Source organism: Copadichromis virginalis, linkage group LG13 (genome assembly GCF_057382275.1).
Source record: "Copadichromis virginalis isolate Kocher_CV1m ecotype Utaka linkage group LG13, C_Virginalis_male_GT1.1, whole genome shotgun sequence".
Classification (NCBI taxonomy): domain Eukaryota; kingdom Metazoa; phylum Chordata; class Actinopteri; order Cichliformes; family Cichlidae; genus Copadichromis; species Copadichromis virginalis.
In genome coordinates, this window is record NC_140630.1 from 24,645,991 (window position 1) to 24,663,550 (window position 17,560).

Below are 17,560 nucleotides of genomic sequence, written 5' to 3' on the forward strand. Positions count from 1 at the left end.
AATCGTGCCTCAGGACCATCGCTGTCAATAGGGCAGATGGCTGCTTTGTGTTTTGTTTGTATGATGGCAACACTTCTGAGTTTCTAGCAGAGGCATTTGTCAGAGTATTTTAGAGAATGGGATGAATCGCTGCCTAAATATAAAGGACAAAAGAAGGCAAAACGTTTGTTGAGGGCTAGGCACATAGATAGATAGACACACGCACACAACAGATGACAAGCAGCCTACGTAGGATACTATCAAACACAGAAACTGCATAATGAAAGTGTGACACGTTAAAAATATCATCTAAAAACAAGAATAAAATTTAAGACTGAGTATAAAAATGCCAGATGTTACAATACAACTCAGTGGTATCACCAGTGGAGACCTTCTGTCTGTCACCGACAGGCCTTCTGTAAGGAAAGTCTCCGAGCTTAACCTGAGATAACCCTGATGAAACTGACAAGGTTATATATTAAAGTTCTTCAGTGGGCTACAGAAAATGTTATAACAATATAAAACCTTTTCCACAGGCTGAGTGCTGCTCCTCACAGCAACTAAAATTTTCTTCACACGTGTGCCCCATTATACAGCTATAAAAACATCTATAAAATGTTTAAGTCTAAAATCTCCTTTTAATTTTCTTTTACGCAAACCATCTGAGATTACAAATCCTGAAAGCTTAGTACTGCTCCCCGAGGAAACCATCATTAACTACTATTACCAGTAAAACTGGTTTGCAGTGGAGCTGCTATATACTGTGTTCCTGTTTGAACACAGTATATAGTTCCTTTGCTACGAGGGCAGATGATTACATACTGTAAATCATAAGTATTTCCCCCACAGACTCTGCAAAGGGAGGATGTAGACACTATGACCTCAGACACTGATCAGTGAATTGCTTCGAAGCCTCATGTTTGGTGTTATTTTTCATAAGCGAGGGGTGAATCCGACTGAGACACAGAGGATGCTGCTCGGTTGTATGAAAGTGAATTGTACATCACAAGAAGTACAAGTTGCCCTACTTGGACTTTCCCCCAAAGACTTCTTTACTATTGAAGAGTCACCCCCTTCCTGCCATTAGAAAGAGTGCAGATCTGAGACACTTGTGCATGCATCCTTACATCCCTCTTCCTAACTACTTATTTAACTCCATGACTTCCACACTGGCTTCAATTTTCAGAGCCGGGTCAATGATATAGTCACATCACTCTGAAAAAAGAGAATTTCCATTCAAGGACACCTTCTTGGGTGACTGTAAACTAATTTTCTCGGCCATCACATTCTATATTAAATGATTGGCTCTTCAGCCTTAGATCGGCCTCCATGACCAGAGGCGGTCTAGATAAATTCACAAATATAGCTCTGATTTATGGCGTACACCAGTCCCTTCCACCAGCTCCCGCTTGGCACAGTGACACATATTTGCCTTGATTGAATGTGCCGTTTTCCCCACATGTGCATACACCACTAACCCACGCACGCACACACACACACACACACACACAGATGCACACATGCACTCATCATCCACTGTAAATGTTATCAGTCAGCTCTAATGTACATTACCATTGATAGAGTACCGTGGTGATGAGAAGTGAGGAGAGGAGGAGGGGAGAAGGGTGGAGAGAGGCAGATTAGTGTGCTGAGATGTCTGGTCTCCGTGGAGACGGATGGTGTTGAAAAAACCAATTATCTTTTCCTTGCTAAAGACTAGAACAGGATGTTAGAACAGCGCAGATGCTGTAAGTGTGTCATCAGAATAAAAAACATTTTATTCAGATTAGCAGCACCACACAGTTGTTTAATACATTTATGCAGATGTTTCATTAGGAAATGCTTCTCGTTTTTGTCCCTCATTTATATATTCATTCTCCTGTAGAGATTTGAGCGGCATATATCATACGCGACGGATACTGGCACAGAAGCCATTAAATGCTGAGATGTATAGTTAAATTGAAGATGCTCTATGAAAATCTAAATGAGAAAAAACTGGGATAAAATGTGCTCCTCTCTTACTTTTAATATACAAATTCTTGAATCCACATTTTTTTTAAAAGTGTTTGGAACACTTAAGCTGGATTTGCCCATCTGGCTCCTGTAAAAACCTCCTCTAGTCATCCACCAAACAAACCCCTCCCAGTCCTCCATCTATCACACCTCCATCGCTATATTATTAACACCTCTCCACAGCTGGTGTTATTTGTGAGGCTAATGTTAAGGCGAAACATTATCACATCTCCTTTCCTTTCTATTGTGTGAAGTCTTATTTTATAGCTTTTAGGTTTCCTCAAAAAACAAAAATGCATCAATGATTATATTTCCTTTCTCTCACTTTTCTAAAACAACCAAAAAAGGTGTTCATTTTACCCAGAATATGATTTTTATGTAACAATGAACTATGACTCAAAATCTGAGAAAATATTTCATGCTCTGAACCCGATAACCATAGACTGTATATAAAAGATGGTCTCCGCCACTCCGACTCACGTGTTTTGGACTCCCTTTTTTAAAAGTCAAATTTATCATTTTGACTTAAGTCATGTTAATATTTTCAGAAGGAGAAGTGACTGTATTTTTACAAGAGGGTGAAGTTATAACTTACCAGCTAAAGCACCTAACTTAGTTAGCGTGCTGAATTCATAGACCACATGGGTGCATCGCCTAGACACTGCAAAGGGTTGTAGCCCATTTATGGAAGATTTGCAGTACATACACTGCCTATGGTACCAACAATACTAAAAAAAATAAAACAAGTCCTCTTGGTATTAAAGGTATTGTAAATGTCAGTTCTGGTGACATCTCTACAGTTAATAAAGCACAACAAACCGTGTTAATTGTCAATATTAGATTTTTAAGTCGGATGAGGATATTTGGCAATTTAAAAATATACTGTATAGTATACAGGCTTATATATCCTTCAAACACTTGACAGATAAATAGATTTCTTCAACATTTGTTAGTTGTTATATGTAGTCATTTATGATTTCTTACTAAGATTATATGACACTGCAGTTTAAAAATAATCCTGTTTTATTGTCACAGCAGGTTGTGTAGTGTACACTGGACTCCGATTAGCTGGCTCTTGTGTTTGTGCCGTTCCAAACATTTGTGTTGGGTGAATCATACAACGCCCTCTGGTGGACAAACTATGTAATGTCAACACTCATAACATAATTCAAATGCGTTCCTCCGGTCTCTTCTTTACTTGTTAAATTTTCATTTACCGTCCATTATAAATTTGCTGATACTGACAGACTGGCCAATTACTAATGTCAGTTAGTAGTGCACTAAAAATGACCTACTCCTCAAACAACACTCATAAAGAATATGGTGAAGGAGGTGTTGTTTTTTATGTTATGTTTCTGTACTTAATTCTTTATTTTCTTCAGGTCTGTTTATGCTTTTCCAGTTTGTATGCTAGCTGTTGGCTTTCTTAGCCAGGAAACTTTTGTAAAAGAGATTTTTAAATCTCTTAAAGTCCAACTTTACTGGTTAAATGAAAGATAAATAAAAAACAAAACAAAAAAAGGATAAAAAAATGGTCAAAAGGTCCAGTTCAGTGACTTGCATTGGCTGAGGTAGCACCTAGTAGACAGCTACCAGTTACAGCTCACTGCTTTGGTAGTCAAAGCATGTAATATAATTCATAACATAACGTTAAATAATATTAAAACTTAGAGTTAAATTCACAAAACCTATAGGGACAAAACAAAATAAAACTTGTTTTTTTTCCTGGCTGTAAATAAGGTTATTTCTGCTGTGAAGTTGGACATTTTAACACGGGAGTCAAGGGGATTGACTTGCTTTTGGAGCCAGCATCGAGTGGCCATTTCAGGATATGCAGCTTTTGGCACTTGGTTGTTGGCTTCACTTTTCAGCCCTGGGAAGTTTTTGAATGATGGTCAGACTGGATGTGAACCCATAATGTGCCTCTTCTCTCTTGAGACGTCTAACTGAACCCGCTGGTACCTGCAGGACCCGGTCACTGCCCCGTCGTTTAAAAATTCCAGCAGATTTATAACCCTTCCTCAGCAGCAGTCTGGATTGAATGCCTTGAGGGGAAACAGGAGTCCTGCCAGTCAGTAGTCCCACAGGGAAGCGAAGATACTATAGAAAGAGAGTGTGCCTGTCTGTTTCTCCTCCTTATTACTGGGCCATCAGCAGCACAGCACGCCCACACCCTGCCGCTGTCAGATGGCAGTCGGAGCGGCTGCCACCAATTAACCCCGTGGGCGACGAGTTCATACCAGCGGGCACCAGGACGCCACCATCACAGGGATGCTTAGGCGCTAACATGTTGTCTGAATTTTCAGCAGACAGAGCCCTAATGCCAGCGCCAGTTGTTTGTAATGAATTGTGGTTGACACTGAAGAGAAGCCGCTTTGATCGATGTGGCCAGCTTTGACATTTTTAGAAGAATTTATGATTTTTATCCCCACAGAGAGTGATTTATGGGCATGTAAGTTAACACATGTGTGCTCACCCATATCTGTGTGTTGCATGTGTTCCTCTCCACTTCGGAAGAGACAAAAAACAATGGCACGGCTCATTGGGTGCATCCCCACCGTAGCAGAATTCAGAGGCAGCGAATTGGTGATGGGGGTGGAGGTGGGGGACTGGGCTGAGCAATTTTTCTATTGTCTGTCTGCCAAATGAAGGTTAGAGAACGACTGAGAGGCGTGCGTTGGCAGGGTACAGAGGTTGGCAGCCCTTTCAGGCAGGAGATGGGCTGGAAAACAAGTGGCATTCAATTTTGGGGATTTTTTTTGGGCGGGTGATTCAACCCTGAGAGAGAGAAGAATGAACAGAGGGAGAGATTAAACAATGTCATCTGGGTGCATTTTGCCTTTGAGTTTGTTTATATATCACGGAGAATGAGCCACTGTGCACTTTTCAGGTGAAAATACTATTTTATAAGGGTTTGCATGTGAGTTCAGCAAATGACATTGCTGTATTTTCTACCATTGTGAGTCAATCATTTTCAGTTTATGTCTGTGACAGAGTATTTCCTCCTAGGTTGGAATTTGGCATGTGAAGACAGACAGAGGACATTTCTTCCTTTAAGAGATTTGATAAGTCTCCTATAAAGCCATCATCGTCTTCCCTGCATCCTGTCAGCTTTAGTTTGATTTTTCTACATGACATGGATTCACAAAAACAAAGTTGGTGTTAGTTAGTGTGGAAACTGTTGCCTTTTGTGTTTGGTCTAAAAGCCCTAAAATCTATTAAAGGCTCAGAGATCACGGTCATTTGTGAATGTTTAGTTATCTAAAGGTTGCTGAAAGGAGAAGGTCAATAAACAAGAAGATTTTAAAGGTCAGAAGGCCTCAATTGTGACTCAGTGAAGGAGCATTTTATTTAAAGGAAATGGAAAATGGTTTCTGAAAATAAAAAGATCAATGCTTCAATCCTCACAGAGGCAGCGTCTCTCAATCAAGGAATCTCTGTATGTGTGTCTGGTTTTCTTGATAAAAAGTGTATTTGATTGTTTTGATGTAGTGTATGAGGTAATCTGGATGAAGTGTGGTGTCATTTTGGGCATTTTCCCCAAGTTTATATATATATAGAAACCTCTGCTTGTCGTGACATTTACCTTTGCTTGTTTTGTGTGATCAGCTTAACCTAAATCATGGAACAATGAGATAAAAGTCAGTAACGGTGTAACTCATTTTTAAGTATATACGATCCATTTTTACCTGCTTTAATTAGTTTCTGCTGGGATCTGAGATCCTGCAAAGGTCGGGGAAAAAGGAGTGAAGAAGGCTGACTGATCATAACTCAATAGGTAGATAAAACAATCTCCTTGCCCTCCCAGTGAACTCGTACTCAGTGACCCCAGGAGAAACGAACGCATCCACACCCTCTTTTGAGTAAAGGGCATCCTTTCAGGAGGAATATCGCTCTTGTTACATTTTGTGAATGGAATTTTATTCTTTGAATGATTCACTTCTCATCTGTCACTCAGAGGTTTATGTGCTTTATTTGAAGAGATGCTGCTGTACCTGTATAATAGGAATGTCAAACTTGCTGGACAATGTGGGCCAAATACAGCCCAGTATGACCTTAAGTGCGCCAGACCAGTGACATGCCCCCTTTCTGTCAGTGTAAAGAAGTTTAACTGCACACTTAATCCCTGAGATATGTTAGTATTAGAAAAAAGCAGTGCAATTTCAAAAGTACATATCAGTATTGCTGCATAACAAAGAGATGCTGCTCTTTTAAATGAAAGAAATCGGTTTTCTTTTTACTTTTTGGGGCATAAATTGTAAGAAATAAATGTGTAAAATTGTAAAAACAAGAAGTTTCTGTAGTGCTGAAAAAAAGGTCCTTATCAGTAGAAAAAGCCATAAAACCTTTAAAAAAGTTAAAGCGACAAGTCCAAAATTTATGAGTGTTTGCAGGGTGGATTTTAGCCCCTGGGCCTTATGTTTGACACATGCCTCTGCGGTGATGCGAGTGATGTGCATCAATGTATTATTTTAACATTCTTTTATAGCACACTACATTTTATTTAATAGCTTAACATATAAGATTGTATTTATGTATTTGATTACATGCTACAGTTCAACTATTTGCTATATGTTGTAGTACATTTTTAAAATTTCACATCACTGAATAACATAAAAGAACATACCTGATGTTAGTTTTCCTTCAGCATGCAGACAGCTCCAGATAGCTCTGCTGCTAAAGCCTGTTCTGACCACTTGGACTTTTATGATTTAAATACTGATCTCAAACTTGCACTGAGAGCAAACATCAAGTTCTCTATCAGAATGCATAACATACTTGTCTCCTTCCCTTGCTAGTTATGGGTCTCCCAGCTTGGAGCGAATCTGGGAAGCCGACCTGGAAGCATGTCACCTTTTCCTGCGAGGTCTCCAGTTGCGGACTCCCAGCTGCAGTGGAGCAGACATCGAAGACTTCCCCACTGCAACAGTTTATCCTCCATCCCAGCCAGGCACCAAAGAGGAAGAGGACTGTGCCATGCTGACTGCTTTAGGAGGGCGATGGTGTCCTGAGGCCAACTTACAGAACTCAGAGTTCACTAAGGTAACAGTAAATTGTCTTGTGAAGAGCACACTATGTATAATTCATCTAAACACCTCCGTATAAATGCTGGAATGCTTGACAAAGGCTGGGATTTAGTCTCTTGAATACGAAGGCTTCCCAAGTGACACTTTCAAGCACTGAGGTCTTACATATTTTCTGCACATAACCCATATTTGCCACTGAAAGGTCAAATGAGAACCGTCTGCTTTCAGAAATACTTGCTGTTCTTTACTGTGCTGTGAAATGTAACCTCAAAAAAAAAAAAATCTTCCTGCTCTGTCAGCCTTAGCGCTTGGCTGGAGAGGACAGCTTCAGTTTGTGCATGGAGCCATTGTGAGAGTCTGAGATTCTGCCGACTGCAGTGAGATGAGCAGCAGTCAGTTAGCGCGTTTGCTCGAAGGTATTTCTAAACGAGGAAAATGTGGGCGTGAGGGGGGCAACCGTTTGGAAATACTTTGACTTCCTGATTAAATGCTTTAGTGGGCATGCATGCATATGTATGTGCGCGTGCACATGTGTGAGTGTGAATTCTCTGTGGCGGTCTATCCCACAGTGAGCTGAGGTCCACTGCCTCAGGGCCGAGTCTGACTCATTCTCTCCTCTTCTCACACTTTCCTCCACCCACGGAGTCTGACTAGTGTGAGATAGGAACAAAGCCAACAGATCCAGCACTGTGTGTGTATATGTATGTATGTATGTATGTATGTATGTATGTATGTATGTATGTATGTATGTATTAGGGGTGCAACGATATTCGTATCGATATTGAACCGTTCGATACAGTGCTTTCGGTTCGGTATGCATATGTATCGAACAATACAACATTTGTAATTTATTTTATCAACTTTCCTTCTGACGATGCTGTCTGTGTTGAGCGCTCAGTGAATCTGCGTTCGACTACTCCGCCTAGGCTGCACTGTCGAGCGCAGATCCACTGAGCGCTCAACACAGACAGCATAGTCAGGAGGAAGAGCACAGGGCAAGCTAGCGAGACAGAAGTTAAGCTCTCCTTGCAAGATGGACCTCCCCCACCCTCATTCAGATCTGGCGTTTGGAATTATTTTGGTTTTCATGTGACGTATGACCCTGAAGGTAAGCGAGTCATGGACTAAAGTAAAACAGTATGTTGGATGTGCCATGCAATGCTTAATTACATTGGTGTGAACTAGTGTGTTAGCGCAGTTAGCTCGTTAACGTGTTAGCTGTCTAGCCCCATGCACGGGGCGATCGGCGGTAGCTCGTTAACGGAGATTTGCCGTGTTGTGGCGTTAAGGTCATTTCAACGAGATTAACCTGAAAGCACTAGTGGGAACACGACGAATATGACTGCACATTTACGCCGACATCATCCTAGTGCAAAGACAAAAACAACAAGCATGCTACTAACTTTAGCCGAGTCATTTAGACAGCTGTTAGCACGTGATTCTCCTTATGCTGCTGAGAATATAGCCCAGAAGAAGCGGATAGTATAGCTTTTATTTTGGAAAGAGCCATTTCTCTGTAATAAACTCTCTTTTCCAAAGATGAGTGATTCCTCAATCAGATACAGGGCTTGCAAACTCGCTAGCCCGACGTCCCGGAGCTAGCGATCTTTCCAGTCGGGCTACAAAAATCTCTCTGCCCTGTCCGTTGGGCTATTGTAGTGTGACCAAGTGGTCGGCGGGGTTATGCACAAAATAAATAAACTTGACAACGCCACCTAGGGGAATTACACCCCCAGGAAATATATTTAAGAAAAATAATAAAAGGAATAAAAGAAGACCGCACAGATTCAAGGATGCACACTGAGGCAGGTTGGCTTCCAATATTAAAACAGTTTTATTTATAAAAATAAATAAAATATTATAAATAATATTTTATAAATAAAATATTAAAAGGCAAGATGTAGCGTCATTATTGACAGTGTCCTACAGTAAAAATAAACAATCGTGGAACTTGGACTTACCAGCAGCCGTGGAACCAAAAGAAAATCACACCAAAAGAATCACTGCAGACCACCCAGTGCTGTACAAAAGAAAGTGTGAAAACGACCCACCACCTGAGGTCCCAGGGCCACTGGCTCGTCCTCCTTCACTGAAATAAAACACAGCAAAGTATGTTAAAAGAATAAAAGGACACTGAGCGTCAGGCTCGCTACAAATCATAAAAAGACTAAAACACACGTTAATAACTTTAATAAAAGAAATCACACACACACACACACACACACACGGGAAAGGCTTATTCCCCACGGGTCAAACTACCACTCGTGCTGGTAATAATTATTCTCAGGCGTAGGCCGGTCTGGCTCCCCACCGGCTGAGACCGGCCACCCAGGCGATTTAGAGTCCCAGCACGACACTCGGGCAGAGAATCACTTCAGCCCGATCACAGAAGTGTGGGTACGAGCAACAGTCCAGGGTAAAATAGAACACCAGGCGAACCCAAAAAAAGGTAAGCCTACTTAATAAAAACAAGATAAGACAAAACGAGACAAGACAGCAGACTCCACCAAGGAGGAGTTCACAACAGCAACTGAGAAGGCAGTCCACTCTTCCAATTTAGGTTGGACAATTTACCATGGAGAGGTGAGTACAGCAGTGAACCCTGAAACAGATAAGTGTAACCTTAAACTCTTATAGCTATGAATGCTAATAAAAGTAGTTCTAACAGCTTACCCCAGGACCGGAGGCACTATACTCTCATTGGTGGAGATACCACGAACACCTCTCTCCGCAATGGCAGAATTAAACAGACTGCTGCGCTACAACAGGCCGGAAAAGGATATTAACACCAATTCCAGTATTCGGAGGGAATCCAAGGTTAAGCGAGAGCATACCTGTAGCTGTCGTATAATCGGCTCTTGCTGATCAGTCCGTCGCAGTACGCCAGCATTTACTGCTGTATCGTACCAGAAGCTCGGGAGGAATTAACCCAACAAGACATCGGCTTAGCTTTATACAGGCTAGCGCCACCCTGCAATCAATGTGCAGGTGGGTTCCCAATTAACCCGATCACCTGATACAAGGAGCGAGTGCAGTGGAAAGAGAGCGAGGGTGGTAGAGCGAGCGAGAGAGCGAGAGAATGAGAGAAGAAAAACAACGGAAGGCGAGTAGCCCATCTGGCTACATCTACCCCCCTTTTTTGTATTGGCGCCCCGACAATAACTCAAGGAACCTAACACCATGGCCTGAATATGGCAAGCTGAGCATTAGCAACTGACGCAGATTCAACAGGACGTGGCAAGTGATAAACATTTGAGTGATGACCAGCTGTTGAACGTGCTGTTCTCCGCAAATGTGGCCCACTCACCTCAGACTGTTCAACAGAGCCTGAGGAAGAACCTGGGGGAGCAGAGGTCGAGGGTGCTACAATCACACTGGGAGTAGACCTGAGCTCCACCGATGGAACTCTAGAGGCATCGGGAAGTGACACCACAGGTGCGACAGGGTGTGAGGGTACCTCAGGGACAAGGAGCCACAACTCGTCGTCACTCAGAGAGGTCTGCTCTGAGTCAGCGGGTACAGGTGGGGGTGGAACCGGTGGACCAGGTGTAGGTGGCCCTAGGCTGACCTGTGCCTTTAACATGTCACGATGGACATGTCGAACCTTCTCCAAGTCTCCCACGGGGGCAATGGTATAAACAGCCCCGTTCTCTTGGGGTGCCCTCAACACCTGATAGACCACAGAGCTCCAAAGGTCCTGGATCTTGTGCCGGCCCCGGGTGCTATGATCTCGAAGATACACCAGCTGACCGACCTTTAAAGGAACAGGGTGGACTCTCTGGTCATGCCGTTCCTTACGGCGGTCAGCGGCCAGCGACAACCGTGCCCGAGCTCCCTCAAAAGCCACCATTAACCTGGCTTGGTGCTCGGCCACCCAGTCCTGTACCTCTCCAGGCACTGGGTCCTGAACGCGGCCTAGAAGGAAATCAATAGGCAGCCTAGGATCCCTGCCAAACATCAAGAGAAACGGTGACTCTCCGGTGCCCTGATGTGGCGTGCTATTATAGCAAAAGAGCACATGCGGTAAGCATGCAGCCCAGTCGCGTTTCTGAGATGATGGCAGAGTCCGGAGGAGGTTATGGAGGGTTCGGTTAAACCGTTCGCACTGCCCATTACCCGCTGGGTGGTAAGGGGTTGTACGGGACTTGGCTACCCGATACAATTCGCATAACTGTTGCATCACCAAACTCTCAAAATTTCTACCCTGGTCAGAGTGGAGGCGGCTTGGAACGCCAAACTTAAAAAACCACTCTGTTAACAGGGCCTGGGCCACAGTAGAGGCCCGCTGGTCCCGGGTAGGGACTGCAACAGTGTATTTGCTAAAAACGTCAGTCATAACCAAAACGTTTTCAACTCCACTACGGGAAGGTTCCAACACCGTGAAGTCTATGGCCAGGATTTCATTTGGCCTAGACGCCAACAGGTGACCCATATAACTATGAGGCCCCAACCCTGAGTCCTTTGCGACCTGACAGCGTTCACAACGCTGAACCCATTGCTTGATGTCAGAGGACATCCCGGGCCAATAGCAACGCTGCCTGACCAGTTCAGTGGTGCGCTCAATACCTTGGTGCCCATGGTCCTGGTGCAGCTGCCTCAAGGTCTCAGGCTTCAGAGCCTCTGGGAGAACAAGTTGGAGGGCTTCCTCACCTCCACCTGGACGCAAAATACGGCGATAAAGGATGCCATCCTTCTCCACCAGACGATCCCACTGACGCAGCAGAACCATGACTGGTTTGGGGAGCTGATTCCTTTCCTCCGAAGAGGGCAGGGTGTGCCTCCTCCAGTGTACCAAGAAATCCTTGAGGAGGGGGTCAGCCTCCTGCAAAGCACGAATATCCTCCAGGGAGTGAGATGGAAAGGCCCCAATCTCCAACTGAGTAACGGAGGGCAAGACGGCTGGACACTGAGCCTGCCGAAGTGAAGTCGGGACACAAGTCCCAGGCAACACACCCTCGGCCAAGCTGGAGCTCGTCTCATACTGTCGAGAGAGAGCATCAGCATTCCTGTTACTGCGGCCTGAGCGATACTTGATCTCAAAATCGAATGCCGCCAGCTGGGAGGCCCACCTCTGCTCGGTGGCACCCAGCTTAGCTGAAGAGAGGTAACTGAGTGGATTGTTATCGGTGTAAACCACACACTTCTGCCCCAGCAGGTACTCCCGGAACTTCTCGGCCATGGCCCACTTGAGTGCAAGAAACTCCAGCTTCATGGAGCTGTAATTGTCCATATTGCGCTCATGTGGCCGAAGACCTCGACTAGCATAAGCCACTGGCCTAACGACACCTTCTACATCTTGGGAGAGAACTGCACCTAAACCACTGTGGCTGGCGTCAATCTCCAAGATAAATGGGCGCGTAAAGTCAGCATATGCTAGCACAGGTGCAGACACAAGCTTTGCTTTCAGGGCCTCAAAGCTCTCCTCACACTGAGGGGTCCAAAGAGCACTCAAACTCTGTCCCGAGCCCTTCTTTGTCTTTGTGCCAGCCGATTTAGCCACCACTTGATGCAGGGGAGCCGCCAATGCGGCAAACCCCTCCACAAAGCGCCGGTAATAGCTGGCGAAACCCAAAAAGGATCGCAACTCTGACACGGAACGAGGACACTGCCATTTGGCTACTGCGTCAACCTTGGCTGGATCGGTCGAGACACCCTCACAGGAGATTACATGGCCCAAGTAGTTAACCTTCTGCTGGAAAAAGGCACACTTTTCTAACTTAGCCTTGAGCCCCTGTTGCTGCAGCCTTGCCATCACCATCTCTAGCCGTTGCAGGTGCTGAGAGACAGACGAGGAGAACACAATGATGTCGTCTAGGTACAGCAGTAATGACTGGCACTGCTGATCCCCGAACATCCTCTGCATTAGGCGCTGAAAGGTACCAGGAGCATTGCACAGCCCGAATGGCATACGATTCCACTCGAACAGGCCAAACGGCGTGCAAAAAGCGGTCTTGGGCTTATCCTGCTCAGAAACTGGCACCTGGTTGTACCCGCTGGCCAGGTCGATGGTAGAAAACCAGCGTGCGCCAGCTAGGGCATCCAGACTTTCCTCGATGCGAGGTAAGGGGAAGGCGTCCTTCCTTGTTTTGCTATTCAGCAAACGATAGTCAACGCACAGCCGGAGGCTTCCATCCTTCTTGCGGACCAACACGATGGGAGAGGCATAAGGGCTGCTACGTTCCCTAATTACCTGGGCCTCCAGTAGCTGGTTGATATGAGCCCTGACAGCCTCATAATCAGAAGGAGGAATTCGCCTGTACCTCTGCCGGACAGGTGCGTCATCGAGTAGCGGTATGTCGTGCGAAATGAGGTTTGTGCAGCCCAAGTCTCCCTCATAAGTGGAGAAAACAGAGCGGTACTTCCGCAGAAGTAACCGTACCTCGTGTTGCTCTGACTCAGCGAGAGCAGACAGGTCAATCGTATCCACCATCTCTTGAGCAGGGCTGCTGGTTGTATGGGAGGAAACGGTAACGGGAAAAGAGTGTTCCTCGCTAACACCGGCAGGGAGGCTAACAACAGTAGCTTTGCTTATCACTCCCAAACGGGTCCGCGGGTGGAGAACAGCTTCCGCTGTCCCTACATTGGTGACTGGGATGTAGGCAACGCCCTTATCCACCTGAACCAAACATGGAGAGGCCAGCAACCCAACTGGCAACCCGGACTCAGAAGGTTCAAAAAGCACAGCCTGACCTGACAACTGCTGAGAACAAGTAGTGGCCACCAGCTGCATAACACCACCAGGTATCCGCACGGCCCGCGGGCCCTGTACCTTAACGGTACCGACAGGGTCCTCTGGGGCTTGGGCTGCAGACTGGTGACACTGATGTAAGGCCTCCAAAACTGGTCTCGGTGCCTGTGACACAGAAGGAGAATGAAACAAGGAGCCACCGAAAGCCCCAAACAGTTCTTGATAACAGCGGCGGATTACGTTCATTCCTAAGATGCCAGGGACAGAGGGCGTAGCCCCAGGAGGGTCCTTCACTATAAGGATTCCACAAGAGGGCATTTCCTTGCCACACAGGAGTACACTGAGCTCCAAATAGCCAATGTAAGGGATGGCAAGCCCATTGGCAGCCCGAAGCTGTAGCCAATGACATGACTGAAGGCGTTCTTGTCCCCAAGGGGCAAAATGTGCCAAAAAGAAACTTTCTGTGATGGTGGAAACCATGGACCCAGTATCCACCAAACAAGGGACAGTTACCCCACTAATAAGCACATCCATCTTTGGACACGATGAAATTAGCCTGCCAATCCTATCTTTCTGTGAGCCAGTGAACTCCCCACCTGAACTGTGACTCTGCAGCACAGATGGCGTTAGTTTTCCGACTGGGTAGCGGGAAGATGATTGCCAACTGCGGCGTAAGGAGGGCCTGAATCAGAACCTGCTCTAGGGTGGCGTGAAGCCCGCTCCCCAGTGCACTCCCTAGCAAAGTGTCCTGGCTGCTGACACCGGCGACAAATCACCGAGCCAGCCCGTGAAGGCCGAACACTTCTTCGGGGGTTCTGTAAAGAAGCCACTGTCTCAGTGAGCTGATTTAACTGCTCTTGTTGGCGCTTTAGGAGTTCCTTTAGCTCACGCCACTCGGACTCGGGTGTACCAACAGGAGCGAACCTAGGGCTAGTGTGCACTCCACACTGAAAACCATATGCCGATGGTTGAGAATAGCCACGGTCGCGAACACCGCCTGAAAACCCTTCTCTTTCCCATCTAATTGCTTCCCCGCGCACCTCTAACAAGGTGGCAGTGGGCACACGGCGAACGTATTGTTTAAGCTCTCTGCGGAGACCACTATCAACAACATGTTCTACAAATTGGTCTCGGAGCAGCACCTCTGCGTTACGCATACCATCAGGTGCACTTTGTTTTACTTGCTCCATCAGAGCCATTAGCGCTAAGGAAAACTCCTGCAAAGTCTCTTCCTCCCGTTGTCTCCTCGAAAAGAAAGCCTGCTGCAGGGTGACATAGGACTGCGCATTGCCATACAGTTCCTTTAAAATGGTCAACACCCGAGCAGGATCCCCTCGCTCTAAATTAGGGCGAAATTTGATCTCCTCCCTTGCTTCTCCCTCTAAATGGTCAAAAATAAAGAAAGCTTGATCAGCAACAGACAGGTGCCGGGCACGCATGCATGCTTGAACCTCTTCGACCCATTCAGCTATATTGATGCCTGTTCTACCATTGAACATGGGACATTTACGGTCCCTAGGCACCACCACCAGACGCTCTGTAACGGCGGCCTGGCTACCAACATTTGGTATGCAACCAGCTGGTACAAAAGAGGACGACGCGGCCCCGCCACCAGACTCGAGCACAGCGCCCCCATCCCGGCGCAATTGCTCATTATCTGCCCTTAACTGCGCTACCAAGTCTCTAAGTTGCTGCAATTCTTCCTCCATAATAAATTTTGACCCCAAAAAAAGAGAAAATTAAATCAGCAAGGTGCTAAAATCCTATTACTCTTCCTTCTACCTGGATACTGCTGTCTTGTCTATAATCACACTCTAAAACAAATAGAGCCTTCAAACAGGTGAACTAGACTCGTTGCAAAAAAATAAAACAATTTACAAAACCAAACATCTACCTCAAACGTGCATCCTGTCGACAGCGCCAAGTATGTGACCAAGTGGTCGGCGGGGTTATGCACAAAATAAATAAACTTGACAACGCCACCTAGGGGAATTACACCCCCAGGAAATATATTTAAGAAAAATAATAAAAGGAATAAAAGAAGACCGCACAGATTCAAGGATGCACACTGAGGCAGGTTGGCTTCCAATATTAAAACAGTTTTATTTATAAAAATAAATAAAATATTATAAATAATATTTTATAAATAAAATATTAAAAGGCAAGATGTAGCGTCATTATTGACAGTGTCCTACAGTAAAAATAAACAATCGTGGAACTTGGACTTACCAGCAGCCGTGGAACCAAAAGAAAATCACACCAAAAGAATCACTGCAGACCACCCAGTGCTGTACAAAAGAAAGTGTGAAAACGACCCACCACCTGAGGTCCCAGGGCCACTGGCTCGTCCTCCTTCACTGAAATAAAACACAGCAAAGTATGTTAAAAGAATAAAAGGACACTGAGCGTCAGGCTCGCTACAAATCATAAAAAGACTAAAACACACGTTAATAACTTTAATAAAAGAAATCACACACACACACACACACACACACGGGAAAGGCTTATTCCCCACGGGTCAAACTACCACTCGTGCTGGTAATAATTATTCTCAGGCGTAGGCCGGTCTGGCTCCCCACCGGCTGAGACCGGCCACCCAGGCGATTTAGAGTCCCAGCACGACACTCGGGCAGAGAATCACTTCAGCCCGATCACAGAAGTGTGGGTACGAGCAACAGTCCAGGGTAAAATAGAACACCAGGCGAACCCAAAAAAAGGTAAGCCTACTTAATAAAAACAAGATAAGACAAAACGAGACAAGACAGCAGACTCCACCAAGGAGGAGTTCACAACAGCAACTGAGAAGGCAGTCCACTCTTCCAATTTAGGTTGGACAATTTACCATGGAGAGGTGAGTACAGCAGTGAACCCTGAAACAGATAAGTGTAACCTTAAACTCTTATAGCTATGAATGCTAATAAAAGTAGTTCTAACAGCTTACCCCAGGACCGGAGGCACTATACTCTCATTGGTGGAGATACCACGAACACCTCTCTCCGCAATGGCAGAATTAAACAGACTGCTGCGCTACAACAGGCCGGAAAAGGATATTAACACCAATTCCAGTATTCGGAGGGAATCCAAGGTTAAGCGAGAGCATACCTGTAGCTGTCGTATAATCGGCTCTTGCTGATCAGTCCGTCGCAGTACGCCAGCATTTACTGCTGTATCGTACCAGAAGCTCGGGAGGAATTAACCCAACAAGACATCGGCTTAGCTTTATACAGGCTAGCGCCACCCTGCAATCAATGTGCAGGTGGGTTCCCAATTAACCCGATCACCTGATACAAGGAGCGAGTGCAGTGGAAAGAGAGCGAGGGTGGTAGAGCGAGCGAGAGAGAGAGAGAATGAGAGAAGAAAAACAACGGAAGGCGAGTAGCCCATCTGGCTACATCAGGAAAAATATATGTCAATGCTTTTGCATTCTTTCAGAAATGTAGCTGGGTAATTATGTCATTGGCATCGGTGAGCCACTGTCAATATGTGACATATTGAAGTCGCGTTTGAATTTGCGCTTGTTTTTTTGCTTTCACTTTGCAATGACAGCACTGATCTGTGAGTGATGACAATTTGTGCACCAATTCCTCTGACATCGTCTTATTAATCGTTAGCTTACTATGCAAACATGACAAGTGAAATCTCCCGCAGCAAGCTTAAACATGTGAGAGGTTGATCGCGCAGAGAATCGCTGAGCTTATGTGAGTCCGTGTGTAAAAGTAGCAGTATATATATTTCAGTTCTGCTGAGCCAAATAAGACAGGTCAGGGCGAAGAAGTGACAGCCAAAGAAAAGCTTACCACAAAACGGAGAAGTTATGACAAATGAGACTATAAGGCAAAAAGAAAGTGCAGCT

The 17,560-nt window shown here is 45.3% G+C and overlaps 1 protein-coding gene and 1 long non-coding RNA gene across 5 annotated transcripts in view; one reads left to right on the plus strand and one right to left on the minus strand.

Annotated features, from left to right (window-relative positions):
- Positions 1 to 17,560, plus strand: part of disc1 (DISC1 scaffold protein) — a 60,315-nt gene that overhangs the window by 30,774 nt on the left and 11,981 nt on the right. For all 4 annotated transcript variants that reach the window (XM_085478156.1, XM_085478153.1, XM_085478154.1 and 1 more), the window contains one exon: positions 6,792 to 7,035. In XM_085478156.1, the coding sequence (XP_085334282.1) occupies positions 6,792 to 7,035 (244 nt within the window). The remainder of the gene's footprint in view (positions 1 to 6,791; positions 7,036 to 17,560) is intronic.
- On the minus strand, positions 8,918 to 16,895 carry LOC146695758 (uncharacterized). The gene is made up of 3 exons (XR_014923626.1): positions 16,235 to 16,895; positions 15,937 to 16,064; positions 8,918 to 9,108 (listed from the first exon to the last, which is right to left on the minus strand). It is a non-coding gene; the product is annotated as an uncharacterized LOC146695758 (long non-coding RNA).